Raw genomic sequence first — 13,771 nt, forward strand, 5'->3', positions numbered from 1 at the left:
CTTTGTCTTTCCAATACCCACCCACCTACCAAATATGACCACAATCCACCCAGATCATCTTGTCTTATGCTGCCCACATCAATACGGAAATACAGACACACTCACACAGATAGACTCAACAAAAACAACACTTCCATTTTTCATGGAGGTACACGTAATACTAGAAAAGGAGGTAACGCGTGTCTTTGTTCTTTTATGACTTGTAAACATTGATGTGTCCTCTACTCTAAAAGCAACGACATTCATTTTTTAAGCAAATCTGATGGCTGTGTATGAACACTTACAGCTACACGCTGCTGCCAAAGCCTTATTAAATGTCATCCATCTTAACCGGGTTGAAAAAGGGTAAACAATATGCTATCCAACAGCCATTAGCAGCGGGACTGACATTTGTACTGTTGTTACAAAGGTCACAAGATGCAGATAGATGTGCCTCTTTAGTGTTGTCTGTCAGAAAAAGCTTTCATACACACACAGCCATTAATATACATTTATCCATACACTGAAATCTTATTTGCAACAGAAATCTTTTTGCAACTGATATCTTATTTGTTTGTTTGAACCTTTGTTTATTTATGAAAGATGTTATCAGCTTGCAGGCAGCTTTTCATGTAGGTAATGAGGGAAGTCAAGAGGTAAGGGTGAGACAAAATATATAACAGAGGTACAGTTTACATCATTTAAAGTCCTCAGTTCACCTGACCTAGTCCCATCCTCATCAAGAGGGCCAAGATACCTTCATATCAAAATTTGTTGCAGTATATTTACTTGTACATGTGTATGTTTCCCTGCCTCTCATATTTGCATGCATGGCATGTTTGAGGAGAGATGGTTTTCCCACAATTAAAAATCATAACAGCCTCAAAACTCTAGTATGTGATGAGAATTGGCATACATAATACATCAGCAAAAACTGTTTATGTACTCATGTCATGACGATGATACATCCTTCCTAAAAAAAAACAGTTCAAGAATCACTGGTATTGTCCCTGCAAAAAAAAAAAGAAAACATCTGGCCGGGGAGGTTCTAAGGGTGGTAATATTGGAGACGAATTACCCCGGCAAGGTAGCCTGATTATTGCTTCTTGTCTGATATCTCCTAGCACACACCTGTTCCCAGACCTGCAGGAGCACTCCACACGGGACAGTGAAGGATCTACTACAGGGCGACAAGACGGATAATTTGTCAGCTCGCTGCCATTCATTGTTCAGTAAAAAAAACCTCCAACGTCGCTTTCATGAGCGGGACAATGGGACAAGCTACACCCCGCGGTGAGCTGACGCTCCTTTTCCTGGCGCAGAAGCCCTGCGAGGAAGGAGATATCAAAGTCGTCCATTACCAGCTTTCCCGTTGATGTATGGACGCGCTGATATCTATGATCTAAACGTCCCCCCGCCGTCCCCCTAGCCATGTCTCAATAGTAATACCCGCCTGCAGGCCACAGCCTAACATTTCCCTTCCCTTGTAATGTAATGCCTTCTTTTCATCCTTCACTGGCTCTTCCTTCCACACGACACTCTCCACACTTTCCCACCTGAATTGTGCCCACATTGTCCTTTTATTTAAACACATAAAAATCCAGGTGAAACAAAAACAAGGATGCGAGATTTTAGCGGCAGTCTGTTGGGAGTTGGTATCATTAGTTTTCTGTCATTGTTGCTCGGTAATGGGATTGGGTATGGTGACTTATCCCCGGACACACATTAAGAATCTAGTGCTCACACCTACTTAATACCACCTCAGGTGCCAGCTACGCCTCTAAAGAACCTGCACAAAATCAATCAAAACCTGTGGAAAGAGCTTCGGCACATCGTAGAGCAGGAAAAGGGCCATAAAATCCGCTTCCTCCTGGCAGTTAACAGTACAAACATACTAAGAAGTACATACATGTACAATTGCACATTTCACTGGCACCACAAAGTTCAAACCATACAAGACCAACTTTCTCTTCATGTTGTACAGTCAATATAACACAGAATGCATTCTTTCGGAAAAGAAAAAGAAAAAAGATGGAAAATGTAAAATTGTGAAAATATCAACAACCAAAAACAGTAACCCCTTGTATAAGTAGGCATTTCCATTGACCCCACGACCTGGAATATTTGTCATGTCTAATAAATGACTAGTTCTACCACCTTTGAACTCTATATCCTGTCGACCCCTACAAGTCTGACTTTTGCGGTGACACCATCTTCTCACTTGCTTCGAGCCACTCTTCTATTAGCGTATTCAACTACAAATACACAACAACACAAGCAACCAGACTTACCAAGGAAATCCCTCTGTACATGGAAGCAAAAATGAGCTGGAATCCCACTGCTTGGATATGACAGCACATGATGATGTATTAATTTAATGTCAATGAGTTCATCGACTTATCATTGGCATACATGTGCATGTATCCCAAGTGTTAATATGATGTCATGTGTACAATCATTATAGTCATCACCCAACAATTAGGCTAAACCAAGTGTGACGATGTCAAAAGTGATCTCACATAAAACATATCGGACAATATTCTGGGAATTAAGTTTTGTGGCAAAATCATTTAACTTAACTGACCATTAAGTTAGCGGCACAAATGTGAAATGTCAAGACAGTCAAGGGATCCATTATCTATCATTTAAATACTGTATCAGAATAATTTATTAGAGCATCAGAACAAGACTGTGAAAAATTACACGACGTGAATTTATATCATATGCCTCAATTGTTAGCCAATACGCATTGCACACAAGAAATTTGACTCAAGTACACAAGCCAACAAATTACAATGCACATGTAACTGTAATCCATAATTCTGTCTTCAGTCAAAACCAACAGTTTGTGATTGAAACAATTATCGTGTCGAGTAATAAAATGCGAATGTCGCCACTATTAACAGGCATGACGAATCAATTCACAGCTGAAAAGTGTGCACTTGAACGTCTTCAATGATTTCAAGATTATTTTTTATAGAAACATGATAATATATGTACAGCCTTCTATATACCTAGTGTATTTTCACATGGCTGCCAGATGCTTCGCTGCTCATTTGAATCTCGTTCCAGTCTTTGAAAACCTTTATGATTCTTGTCAATCAACCAGATTCATGTAGCCAGCTTTAATGCCACAGCAAAATCTTTAGAAAAATCATGTCCCATGTCTTTTGACAACATGATACAACAAAGACATTCAAACCTGACATGACAGTTATAAATTGTATCTTTTATTCTAGTCCTGATATCACGACTGACATGTACTTTATCGCTAGAAAGCTTTCAAACACACGACATGAAAAATCGCAACATAACTACATTAGCAATTCAGGATCCTGTCTAAATGGGTCCAATGAGAACATTGGTGTGATACCCTTGGGGGATCAAATTTATCAGTGCACTTCCACAAGTCCTTGCAGTCATGTACATTTGTGTGGCAGCTATGATATGTAAATAAATAGTCCTCCTCTGAGGCATTGTACGTGTAGGTGCAGGGCTCGATATTCCTTTTAGTGAATAAGTGCAGTGGTGTGCGTAACCCAAAAAAGGTGCACAGAACACACTTGGGGTGCAAAGTCAACATGAAATAAGGTAGAATGTCAGCAGAACCTAGTTATGTTTTTATTCCAAAGGTTCCAATAAATCAAAATTTTTTACTTCAGAGTAATACAGGAAAGGTCTCCCATTTTTTTTACTCTTTTGACACATAAATGTAGGTGAAATCAGGGCTGTCTCCAGGACCTAACCTAGCCTTTTATGCTGGGACGGAAGTTTCCTTTTTGGGACGGAAAAAGAATTCACCCCAAATCCTAACTTAATGACATAAAACTGATGAGAATGTATATTCCTAACCTCAAAATAACATAACATACTGTGTAGCAACAAAAATTAACAACCTGGGCTCCCAAACAATAACTGAGTGGGATGGGAAAAAAATTCAAAGCTGCAGACAGCCCCGGGTAAAATACTCTCATCTGCTTCCTCATCATCATCTATGAGTATGAAGACCCCCTGCTTCTTACCCATAATCCTTTGCACTGAGCATCTCCAAATATAATGGATGGACTTGACATTTGCACAACAGGAATAACCATGATCGCAGTCCCCTCAGATACGCTGCATGATGGATTCTCGTATTTTCCCGCCTAATAAACAAGGACGTGCACCTGCAACTCCTCGTGTGCGAATAGCGGGTGCAAATGAAGCTAATTTGTACTCTCAAATGATGGATTATTACAGCGAGTGTTAGCACGAAGGATTTGTGTTTCGCCAATTGGTAAGAAAGATTGCTGACTATTAGGCATGGATTCACATGAAATACATGGACTGAACTTAAAAACATAGCAATTTGCCTTTTTTATATAGATACAAATGTATAAAGACTACCTATCTATCTATCTACATGAATACATACAATCATACACATACATGTAGGCATGAATAACAATATTACTTTTTCTTTATGCTATTTTATTTTGTCTGTCATAGAATGGAGTTTACATGGCCAAATGGTGATGGGACATAAAACAACTCCCAACTATATACATCTGTTGAGATTTACCTCCTTGCAATTACTGAAAAGGTTTCCACTTTTATGTGGGAAGGTTCTTGAATCTTGGCCAAATAGATGGTGGGCCCCGGTGCATGAAGGAATGCTTCAAACTAAATGTACGCTTTATCTTAGAATCACACAATTCATCTCACTTGTGGCTTGAAATGATTTGTGTACAATACCAGATCAAAAAACCTCAACCACTCAACAAATCTATCAGAAATAAACATTACACTAGTTCACATTATTCAGCTAGTAATGTTAGTTAACACTGAACGACCTTGGCATATCTAGCTGCATGCATTGTTTATAGCTTGCAGCTGAGGATGCTTTTTCTGTACATTTGTACTTAGTGGCAACGAGTTCCTCTTTACAATAGATTTGATCACTTTGAAATCTTGGGTTGATAGATAACTCTGGTACTTGGAAACATAGATATTTCTTCTACTTTTCTGAGCTGGTATCTAGATATTTAGTATTTGGTACATCTACCAGTTTATTAGTCATTTTGTGCATTATGCGCAGTGTGGACTTTTTTCTTCTTTCATAGAATTGTTTTGGTTTCTGTGACACTAGCATTTTCCCCGGACAGGAATTCACGAGAGAGAGGCAAAAGAACACATGTAGCTTAACCATGAACCACGAAAGAGTAATGTGTGGCCCAGCTGCAGGCAAACAGCATTTATATGTACAATCAATACCCTCCCTGTCATAACTTCTTCATACTAAAGCAATATAAGAACCATCAGTATTCAAGAGACTTCTTCAAATTTACAAGTGCTTTTTTCCGTATGAACAGAGAGAGGTCAAGACAAGGACGAATTCACTTAAACTTTCTCCTCTTCGCTATGTGCAAGAGATGATGTAACATCATTCTACAAATGAGTATTCTTGAATTTTTTGGTTGCAGTCATTAAATTGAGAAAAGAGAGAAAGGTCAAGACAAGGACGAATTCACTAAAACTTTCTCCTCTTCGCTATGTGCAAGAGATGATGTGACATCATTCTACAAATGAGTATTCTTGCATTTGTTGGTTGCAGTCATTACCGAAACTGCTAGGGGGCATTGTTGACTGAAGCTACAGTTCCCATATTATTACTGTTCACTGGGATTTAATTTCGAGGGAGAAAGGACTTTTCGCGGTGGTTTTAAGTTCGCGGTAACACCGTAGACTGCAGTCTAATACCATAATAGAAAAATGTCCGTGGTAGATTTAAGTTCGCGGTGAAGTGGTCACCTCAAAAACCGCGAACATTAATCCACCGAGAACGTTTCTGCATTTACAGTATCTTCTGTATGCAGTACATGCATTTGTTAAATTCCTTTGGTGGGAAAGACGTTTATCTACATTAAGTAAGTGTCTATTTGTATAAAAGTCACTGTAAGTGGAGGAGAATGTGTGTAATCTTTGAAAGGTCAAGTTGCTTTAAAGTTCAGCAACTATCTAAACTACTACAATCCTAGCTTTAAGACTTCTTCTGTATATATCAATAATACAAACAACTTCGACATTCAGAGGCAATAACCTTAGCAAAAAAAGAAGTTTGCACTTTAAAAATATGAAATACTTAAAGCTGGTATCTCACTCAAGCTGTGACCTTGCTGAGGCCAAATTATTTCACAGTAGGATCAGAGAATTTCATTGATTAGAAAAAAATAAAACCTTCTCATTTTTATTTTACTCTTTATGTGTTTTGTTGCCTTTTAGTCATGCTTGTGCATTTGCATGATATTTTCATTATCAAGTCAACAGTTACAAATCCAGCCTAGGTAGAATCGACGATGCCAATGTGCAGTGAGATGCCAGATTTACTAACCTTTTCAGGGTTCTCCCCAGAATTTTTTAGTATAGTGGAGGGGCTGGCAAAAATAACCCGCATCAACGCGCTGCACTTTCATGAAAATGGGTTCATTTTGCAATGACAGAGGGTGTCAAATACTACAAGTATAATATACTGTTGTTATTCCTTTGTTGTGAAGTGGCAAAACTACTATTGTTTTGATCATTGCTCATTCACAAGTTTTTGCAGACAATGCTGACTGGAAAAGTGATGCCACTTGGTACAAAAATCTGTGAATTGTCATTAATCTAAGCAAAACTAACAAAGAAAATAGGGAAGAAACACACTAAATTTGAAAAATAGTATAGTGGAGCTGGCTGAGAGTATAGTGGAGGGCCTCCCTTATTCCACTCTCTGGGGAGAACCCTGCCTTTTGTTAAATAAATGTGAATAAGGAAAAAATGTCAAGATGTAAGATACCAATACAAACTTACCAGCACAACCTCAAAGTCGCTGGGATAGTCGCTGGCTGGGTTGTTCCGTGGTACGATCTGCCAGGATGGAACCTCTGCTTCCCGTAACGCTGCCTGGATGAAGTTCTTGCGGGCAGTCGTTGTGAAATAGCCATTGAAGGTCACGATGTATTCTGTGGATGAGGTAAAGAATACCACATGTTACAAAGGATGTAGTTTCATTATTGTTGCAGTACAAATTTCCCCATATTAGAGACACAGTATCATTCATTTTCTTGACCCCTACCAACATACCATATATCAATAAGATCCATACACAACTTCTCTAGTTATGCTGTTTGTGCACACACAGACACATACATGCGCACACACACACACACATGTGTGTTCACCTACATCCCACCCTCATACACAGAAAAATACTGAAAACATAACCTTCTTGGCAAAGACGATTTAAGTAAACAGCTTTTTTCTAGTTCTAACCATTATAAACCACACCTTACGTCTAACTGATTTACTTCCTTTGCAATGTCAAAATGAAATCAAAGTGCTGGAAAAACTTCAGTCTGATATGTTTCTATCCCCTGAAACATTATGGGCAGATTTACAACAGACTCTTTCAGATCAGCTTTTAAATCTGAGAACTGGCAGACTAAACTGTCAGGGGCTATCCTCAAAAATTGTACCCAAACATATTTATCAGGTCTTCTATTTCTAATACAACAGTTTGTATGCTCCAAATATCACAAATACTTGCCCTGTCTTTGGTCAAAGGTCAGTTGTAGTTGACTGACTGAAATTCTAACAGGGGCTCAGAAAGACATCCCTACATACCCCATCCTAATGTCCTTGACACTAGGTGGACCTAACTGTCAGGAGTAGGAATTGAACCCATGAGTCTAGGTTACATATTTGGTTTAACAAATACTGGTAAGTGAAATTTCTCAGAATTTCCATACCTTACTACCTGACTATTATATGTATAAACAGTACAATAAACCAATTTCTTTTTCTCACAAGGAACTATTCCACAAAGTTTACATTATAGACTACAAAATGTAAATGTTTATGCTGCATACTAGGAGCAACACAGAGTCTTCCCAAGGGGAAACTGTGGTACCAAATGTAGCCACACCTCACAAAGAGGATGTGATAGGGGACAAGAGGATTCTGCATCTCTTCAAAATTTGTGAAGTATCAGGAATCACCAGGACTAAATCTGTCGCTACAGAACTAAATCTATTGCTACATGCTACAACTCAAAGTCATGAAATGCCTTCCTTTCCTTTCAGCTATCCTGTTTCAATGTTAACAACTTCTACAAGAAAATTGCTTTTGCAGTTCCAAGGAAACCAGCTAGAGGAAATGTCTTCCTGAGCAACATATGCCCCACGATACAGTACTAGCCTGGGTATCAGTAGCCTATGTATTAGCCTGGTCCCGACCTCCAGTCGCTGATGTATGTATGTACAGTACTTCCTCAGTTCCTGTCCGTGTGCCTAAAGATACCCATTGCTCATGACGAAAGTCTCACGACTGTATACTGTCGTCAGTCTGAAGAAGGCCTAAGTGTCTAAGTGTCTTCACTTTTGCTTTGGGTAAGAATATATTATAAATATTAATAATTTTCTTCTGCCATGATATGCCCCAAATAATGGCATCATGTAAAGGTCATAATATACATGTAGTAATTGTGATGTATATCAAATGTGACAAACCATCTCAAATGGAGTTTCAATTTGTATATATCATGTATTTAATACCATATTTTCCTTAGCTCAGGGTGTTAACACTTACAACACATACATGCAACCATACTATCAAGCAACTTCTCCTCAACAAAGTATAAATTTATTTTACGAAATGAGCTCATCATTGTACAGAAACTTCATCCCTTTTATCATTACCTCATGTTGTGACATATAATTTGCTATGAATATACCATACATATAATGAAGGTGGAATTCCTATCATACTTATGAATTCCTGAGTTGAGATTATGGAATTTTCAAGGCCAGTCATTTCAAAATGACAGGCAATCATACATGTAGTTTCCTTGAGACCACGATATTAAAAGGGGGAATTAGATTTAATGGCAAAGTTTGTCGTGCACTCACTTTGACTCAAAATTACATGTACGTCAGTCAACTTGCACACAATTTGCACACAAATTACATTTTCTCACTTCCCAAATCCACTGGGGTGAACAAAAGTAAGAACAAGTCAGAGAAGTTAAAGCAAGTCATCTTGTCGGCCTGACATGATAAAAAATGCACCAGATCTAATTTAGATTTCAGTAAATGTGGTACTTTTAAGTTTTAGATCAACAATTGCTACCTACTGGCATCTGTGCTCTTCCACAAGGTAAATATATTCTAGAAAGACAAATAAGCAAGAGAGGTTTTCAGACTAGCAAAAATCTCAGGGTACCAAATAAAGCTGGTAGACACATGACCTTGTGACAAGATTTCAGTGAAGTATCTATAGTATTTCTTAATGTTCCATAGCCCAAGACATCACACAAAAAAGATGTTAGTGATCCTTCCCAAATCCCTTCATCAATCCCAGCTACTGTATCTCCCTCCTTTGGTGGTTGGCTGGCAAGATGTCCATGACTATACTATACTATTTTTAGGTATGGGGCATAATGATGCAATACCTGAAAATATCAAAAGGGGGCCCAAAATTGTTACACTTCTTTAGGACCTCAATAATAAAATGGGGGGAAAAAACATACAAGTCCAATGAAAGGATCTTGAGTTCTAGGTGCGAACAAACATACGATTGCAAAGCAAGTATCACATTGGACCTGAACCTCTGTCCCAAAGTTAACTATTTTGAAAGATTTTCATCTAGTATGATCTACATGGGGTAATAATGTAGTTGTGCTTATTATAGCAGACCACAACATAACCAGATATAGCCTTAAACAGCAATGTCTGTGTTACATTGGCAAGCATGATGTCTTTGCTGTTTCAGTCTGAATGACATCAATATTATATTCATGATACAAGAAGCTCATTCTTGCTCATATGCAAATCCATACAATCACATTCAAGAAGTGAGCAAAAATCCTTTGGCCTAAGCCCAACAACAGACTTGTCTGACTCCCAGTCCCAGAGTGACTATGACCTGTGCCAGTATGTCTGTCATCAACAAAAAAATAGTTTCCTAAAAGAAGCATTAGTCTCAGACTATACATTTAATGGAAGTCTCATGTTTGACTTTGAGGAGAGCCACAATTCGAAAGGAACAATGGAACAATGAAGAGGAATGACAGAGGCAAAAAGGATGGTGACTTTCTGTTCAACCAGAGAAGTTTCCTAAAAACTATATATCTGTACGCATAGATCCCAAGCGACAGATTATGCCAGGCGGGAGAAAGCATATACCTACCAGGGTTCTAGCCAGGATTTCATTTTAGCGTAGTGGGAATGGTGTGGAAGGGGGGTCTTGGCCCTTCTATGGTGAGACTTTGAAAATGTAGAGTTAAAAGTTGGCACTTTGTTAACATCACATGTAAATTGTAGGATTTTCTGGTCAGTTTTAAGGGTCATATCACCATTTTTCATTGTGCAGACATTGATTAGACATTGTTGAACAAGCAAATGATACCAAAACACCACTACACTAGTTAAAAATTAGCGTAGTGGCCCTTATTTTAGCGTAGTGGTCACAAATTTGAGCGTAGGGGCCCACTACGCTAAAATGCACTGGCTAGAACCCTGGCCTACTATGGTTACCCGTTTTGGGCCCCAAACACCCTTGATACCCTAGCATAGTCTAGTCTAGTCCCATATGCGTTTCAAACAAAGAAACACTATTCACAAATACAATCTAATTCTTCCCAATCACAGGAGTCTATCCATACATGTCCAACCTGTACCTTACTAGCTTGGGAGACCTTTGACCCAACAATGGACACTGAAGTTCTATAGCCTGGTTGACAGACTGTTTTCAGGGGCTATATATAATGCAAGCCAGTTCTCAGGGGACTGTGGTAAAATTTCAAGGGGGTATGGGGACCCTAGAGCCAAGAAGATGCCTGAGTGTATGCCCTGGAAACAGTCTGGCATCCAGGCTATTACAAATGGTCTATTGACCTCCATGCCGCAAAATGAGAATGATTCATTATTACAGACTGTGAACTTTTCAAAACACTATTGCATTAGAAACATGTCATTATGATATATACACAAACTCCTCTCTTACAAATACAGTAATACAGTCAGTATGCTACATATTCTTTCACACGACAGAAGAATTTCACCTCAGAACTTACCACTATTCGTATTACTTCTGAAGTCTGGTAATAGTAATAGAGTAGCATCACAATTCCAACCTGCATGCCCTGGCTTACAAATCAACAGGAATGTGGGAGAAGAGATAGCTGGAAACGTGGAAACTATAACCACACCCAGTAGTATGTGCTACTGTAGTGAACTGTCTGAGTGGGAGACATGTGTTATTGCTTGTGAGACTGATATCTGATAGGTGCTCCCCTCCCATGAACTCAGGGATGCCATTGGGATGGGAAGGCCCCCCTGCTGCTAGGGTTCAAGGGTCAAATCCTTCCTATTGCTTCCTAGAGGCACAGCGCAGCATTGGGAGGGACTGTGATTTCTAGGGCTATAGTATTAAGAAATTCACAAACTTAATATTTCAGTGAACTATGAGATATTCACATTCATGTTATGTACATACTTACTGTCATTCATGGAAAAATAGAAACAGGGATAAAATCATCAACAAAAAATCAATAACAATATTCTCTTTTGACATCATCAGAAAAAAATTTAAAATGAGTAACTTCAAGTGACTGAAGGTGGACTTGTAGTGCAATTTTTGTAACATATACATCGCTGGATTTCTTGCCATCCCCATCCTCGTCCTGGCCCCTATATTGTAAAATTAAATCCTGCAGGAGTGTTCCATTTAGGAAGTCTGGCTATTACAGAGTGTTAGCTATTGTTCAGATCCAGATGTACAAATGCCATGAGTCACCGCCAACATTACGCAATCCAAGACCCATGGATGTGTGTGTCAGATTTATAAATAAAGCAGGGTTAACAATAACCACCTGCAACCTCCTATTAAATTGGCAGAAGAAAAGTTGTGAAAATGTAAATAATTTAAGATTCAGCTTATTAAAAATTTGGGATGCAGTTCTTTGGGACAGACTGTGAAAGTTTTGCTTGCTTTCCTGTAGTTTTCAGAGAAAAGAAATAGACCAATATGACTGTCTATCACATTCAGCAGTTCAACCAATGATAGCATGGCAATTATACTAATAGCATGGCAACGTGTGTGCCTGCTACATGTCAAATATTTGCATTTTCATATTCTTATTTTGCATTTCCTCATTTTGACGGAGGCATGCAGGGCTATGGGACCAGTCCAATTAACTTGAATTTCACCACACCAGAAACAGCTCTGTAAGGCCATGTCATAGACTCATACACTACAAGAAGCAGCACTGATCCACAATCCTTTGCTATTGTGTTCATCACAAAAGCCTGTGAATACAAACTCAAGTAGACATGACATCATCCATAGTGGCCATCCAGTGGCACATCTGTTCTTTCAACACAATTCTTCTACTTGTCTTCATTTCCGCCAGCATTTTGCCAACTCTGTGCATATTGCCAACACCTGTGCTTGGCTCTCATTCACCACTCTCTCTTTAACTCATATAAATACACACATATAGACATACACCCTTTCCCACAGATGAGTAAGAAACTTAAAGACTAGGAGAAATAGGATCGATTTTTTAATTTTTGCAAACTTTTTTAACGATCTAGAGGATCATTTCCTCGCTATTAGATTGAGATATTTTTCATGTGATAATTTGGTCGGAAAGTTATGTTAAAACGTCTTTAAAAAGTGCGATTTGGGGCATCCGAGGGCGAATTCAAATGATATGCATGACGTCATTTTAGAGAGTCGCGTTCTTGTAGTAGCTCTACCCCTGTCCGCTGTAATGGCGTCTTGTACTACCGGTCGTGTTAGTACAAAGTCCAGTGGACGTTATTGTGTCGCAGGAGGCCCACATGGCGTTAGCTGTAAGAATAGTCAGTCTACCGAGGGGATATCTATGCACAGATTCCCCAAAGTTAAAAATGACAGAACTGCGGCTGACAAATTGAGAGTCTCAGCGAGCTAGAAAACAGTGTACAAAATTATGTATCAAGTTTGTTCAGAGGCATGGTTCCTTCCGCGACATCTACGGCTCCGCACACTTCGAGCTCCGCACACTTCGAGCCCTCGTACTTCAACATGAACCTTGAGATTATATTGGGGAGAGCTGTGGGAGGACCAGAAGGATTATCGCAGGAAAAGTTCCAACTATTGACACCGCTGGTCTGCCGACTCCCAGTCACGGAACGCGCGCGGAGAAGGGTGAATTCGCCACTGTTTATCACAGCTGCAGGACGTTTATCTGTCACATACTAGTAGTAATTCACCCTGTAAATTTACCTTGTATTTCGCTTGTTCTGGTCATAACTGTGTTGCCATTATTGTGAAGTACTTGTACGCTTTGACTCCGACACAAAACAGCACAAATGATTCTTGGATTTTACATCTTTGTCGGCGTCCGGATAGATTTCATAACAAAGTGAACCGCTTATACCGAACTCGTAACAACAATGATGCCGACGCTGTCCCAAGATTTTCAAGCACGAAAATTTGCTGACCGTATTCAAAATACGTTGGAAAAATAGTCACTAGATTTTGTCATGAGTATTGTAGTTTTTGGTCTCCGTAAAACCAAGTTACGAGCGAATCTGGGATTTTTCGTCGTCGACAACAACAACTCTAAGAAAAATGGCCCCAAAAAAGATGGCGGCCGTGCGCTAAAAACCTCAGAGACTTTTCGAATTTTCTTTCACGGAAACACCAGTCTGTATGTTTTTCCTCGAATCACTAGGAGCTTACGAAATCTGTGTGTTGTTTAGTGTCTTAGCGGTGGACATGTTGTTGA

The 13,771-nt window shown here is 39.2% G+C and overlaps 1 protein-coding gene across 5 annotated transcripts in view; it reads right to left on the minus strand.

The window, feature by feature from the left end:
- Nucleotides 1-13,771, minus strand: part of LOC118417031 (membrane-bound transcription factor site-1 protease-like) — a 99,353-nt gene that overhangs the window by 75,755 nt on the left and 9,827 nt on the right. For all 5 annotated transcript variants that reach the window (XM_035822377.1, XM_035822382.1, XM_035822380.1 and 2 more), the window contains exon 3: nt 6,808-6,959. In XM_035822377.1, coding sequence (XP_035678270.1) covers nt 6,808-6,959 — 152 coding nt within the window. The remainder of the gene's footprint in view (nt 1-6,807; nt 6,960-13,771) is intronic.

This window comes from Branchiostoma floridae, chromosome 6, assembly GCF_000003815.2.
Source record: "Branchiostoma floridae strain S238N-H82 chromosome 6, Bfl_VNyyK, whole genome shotgun sequence".
NCBI classification, from domain to species: Eukaryota; Metazoa; Chordata; class Leptocardii; order Amphioxiformes; family Branchiostomatidae; genus Branchiostoma; species Branchiostoma floridae.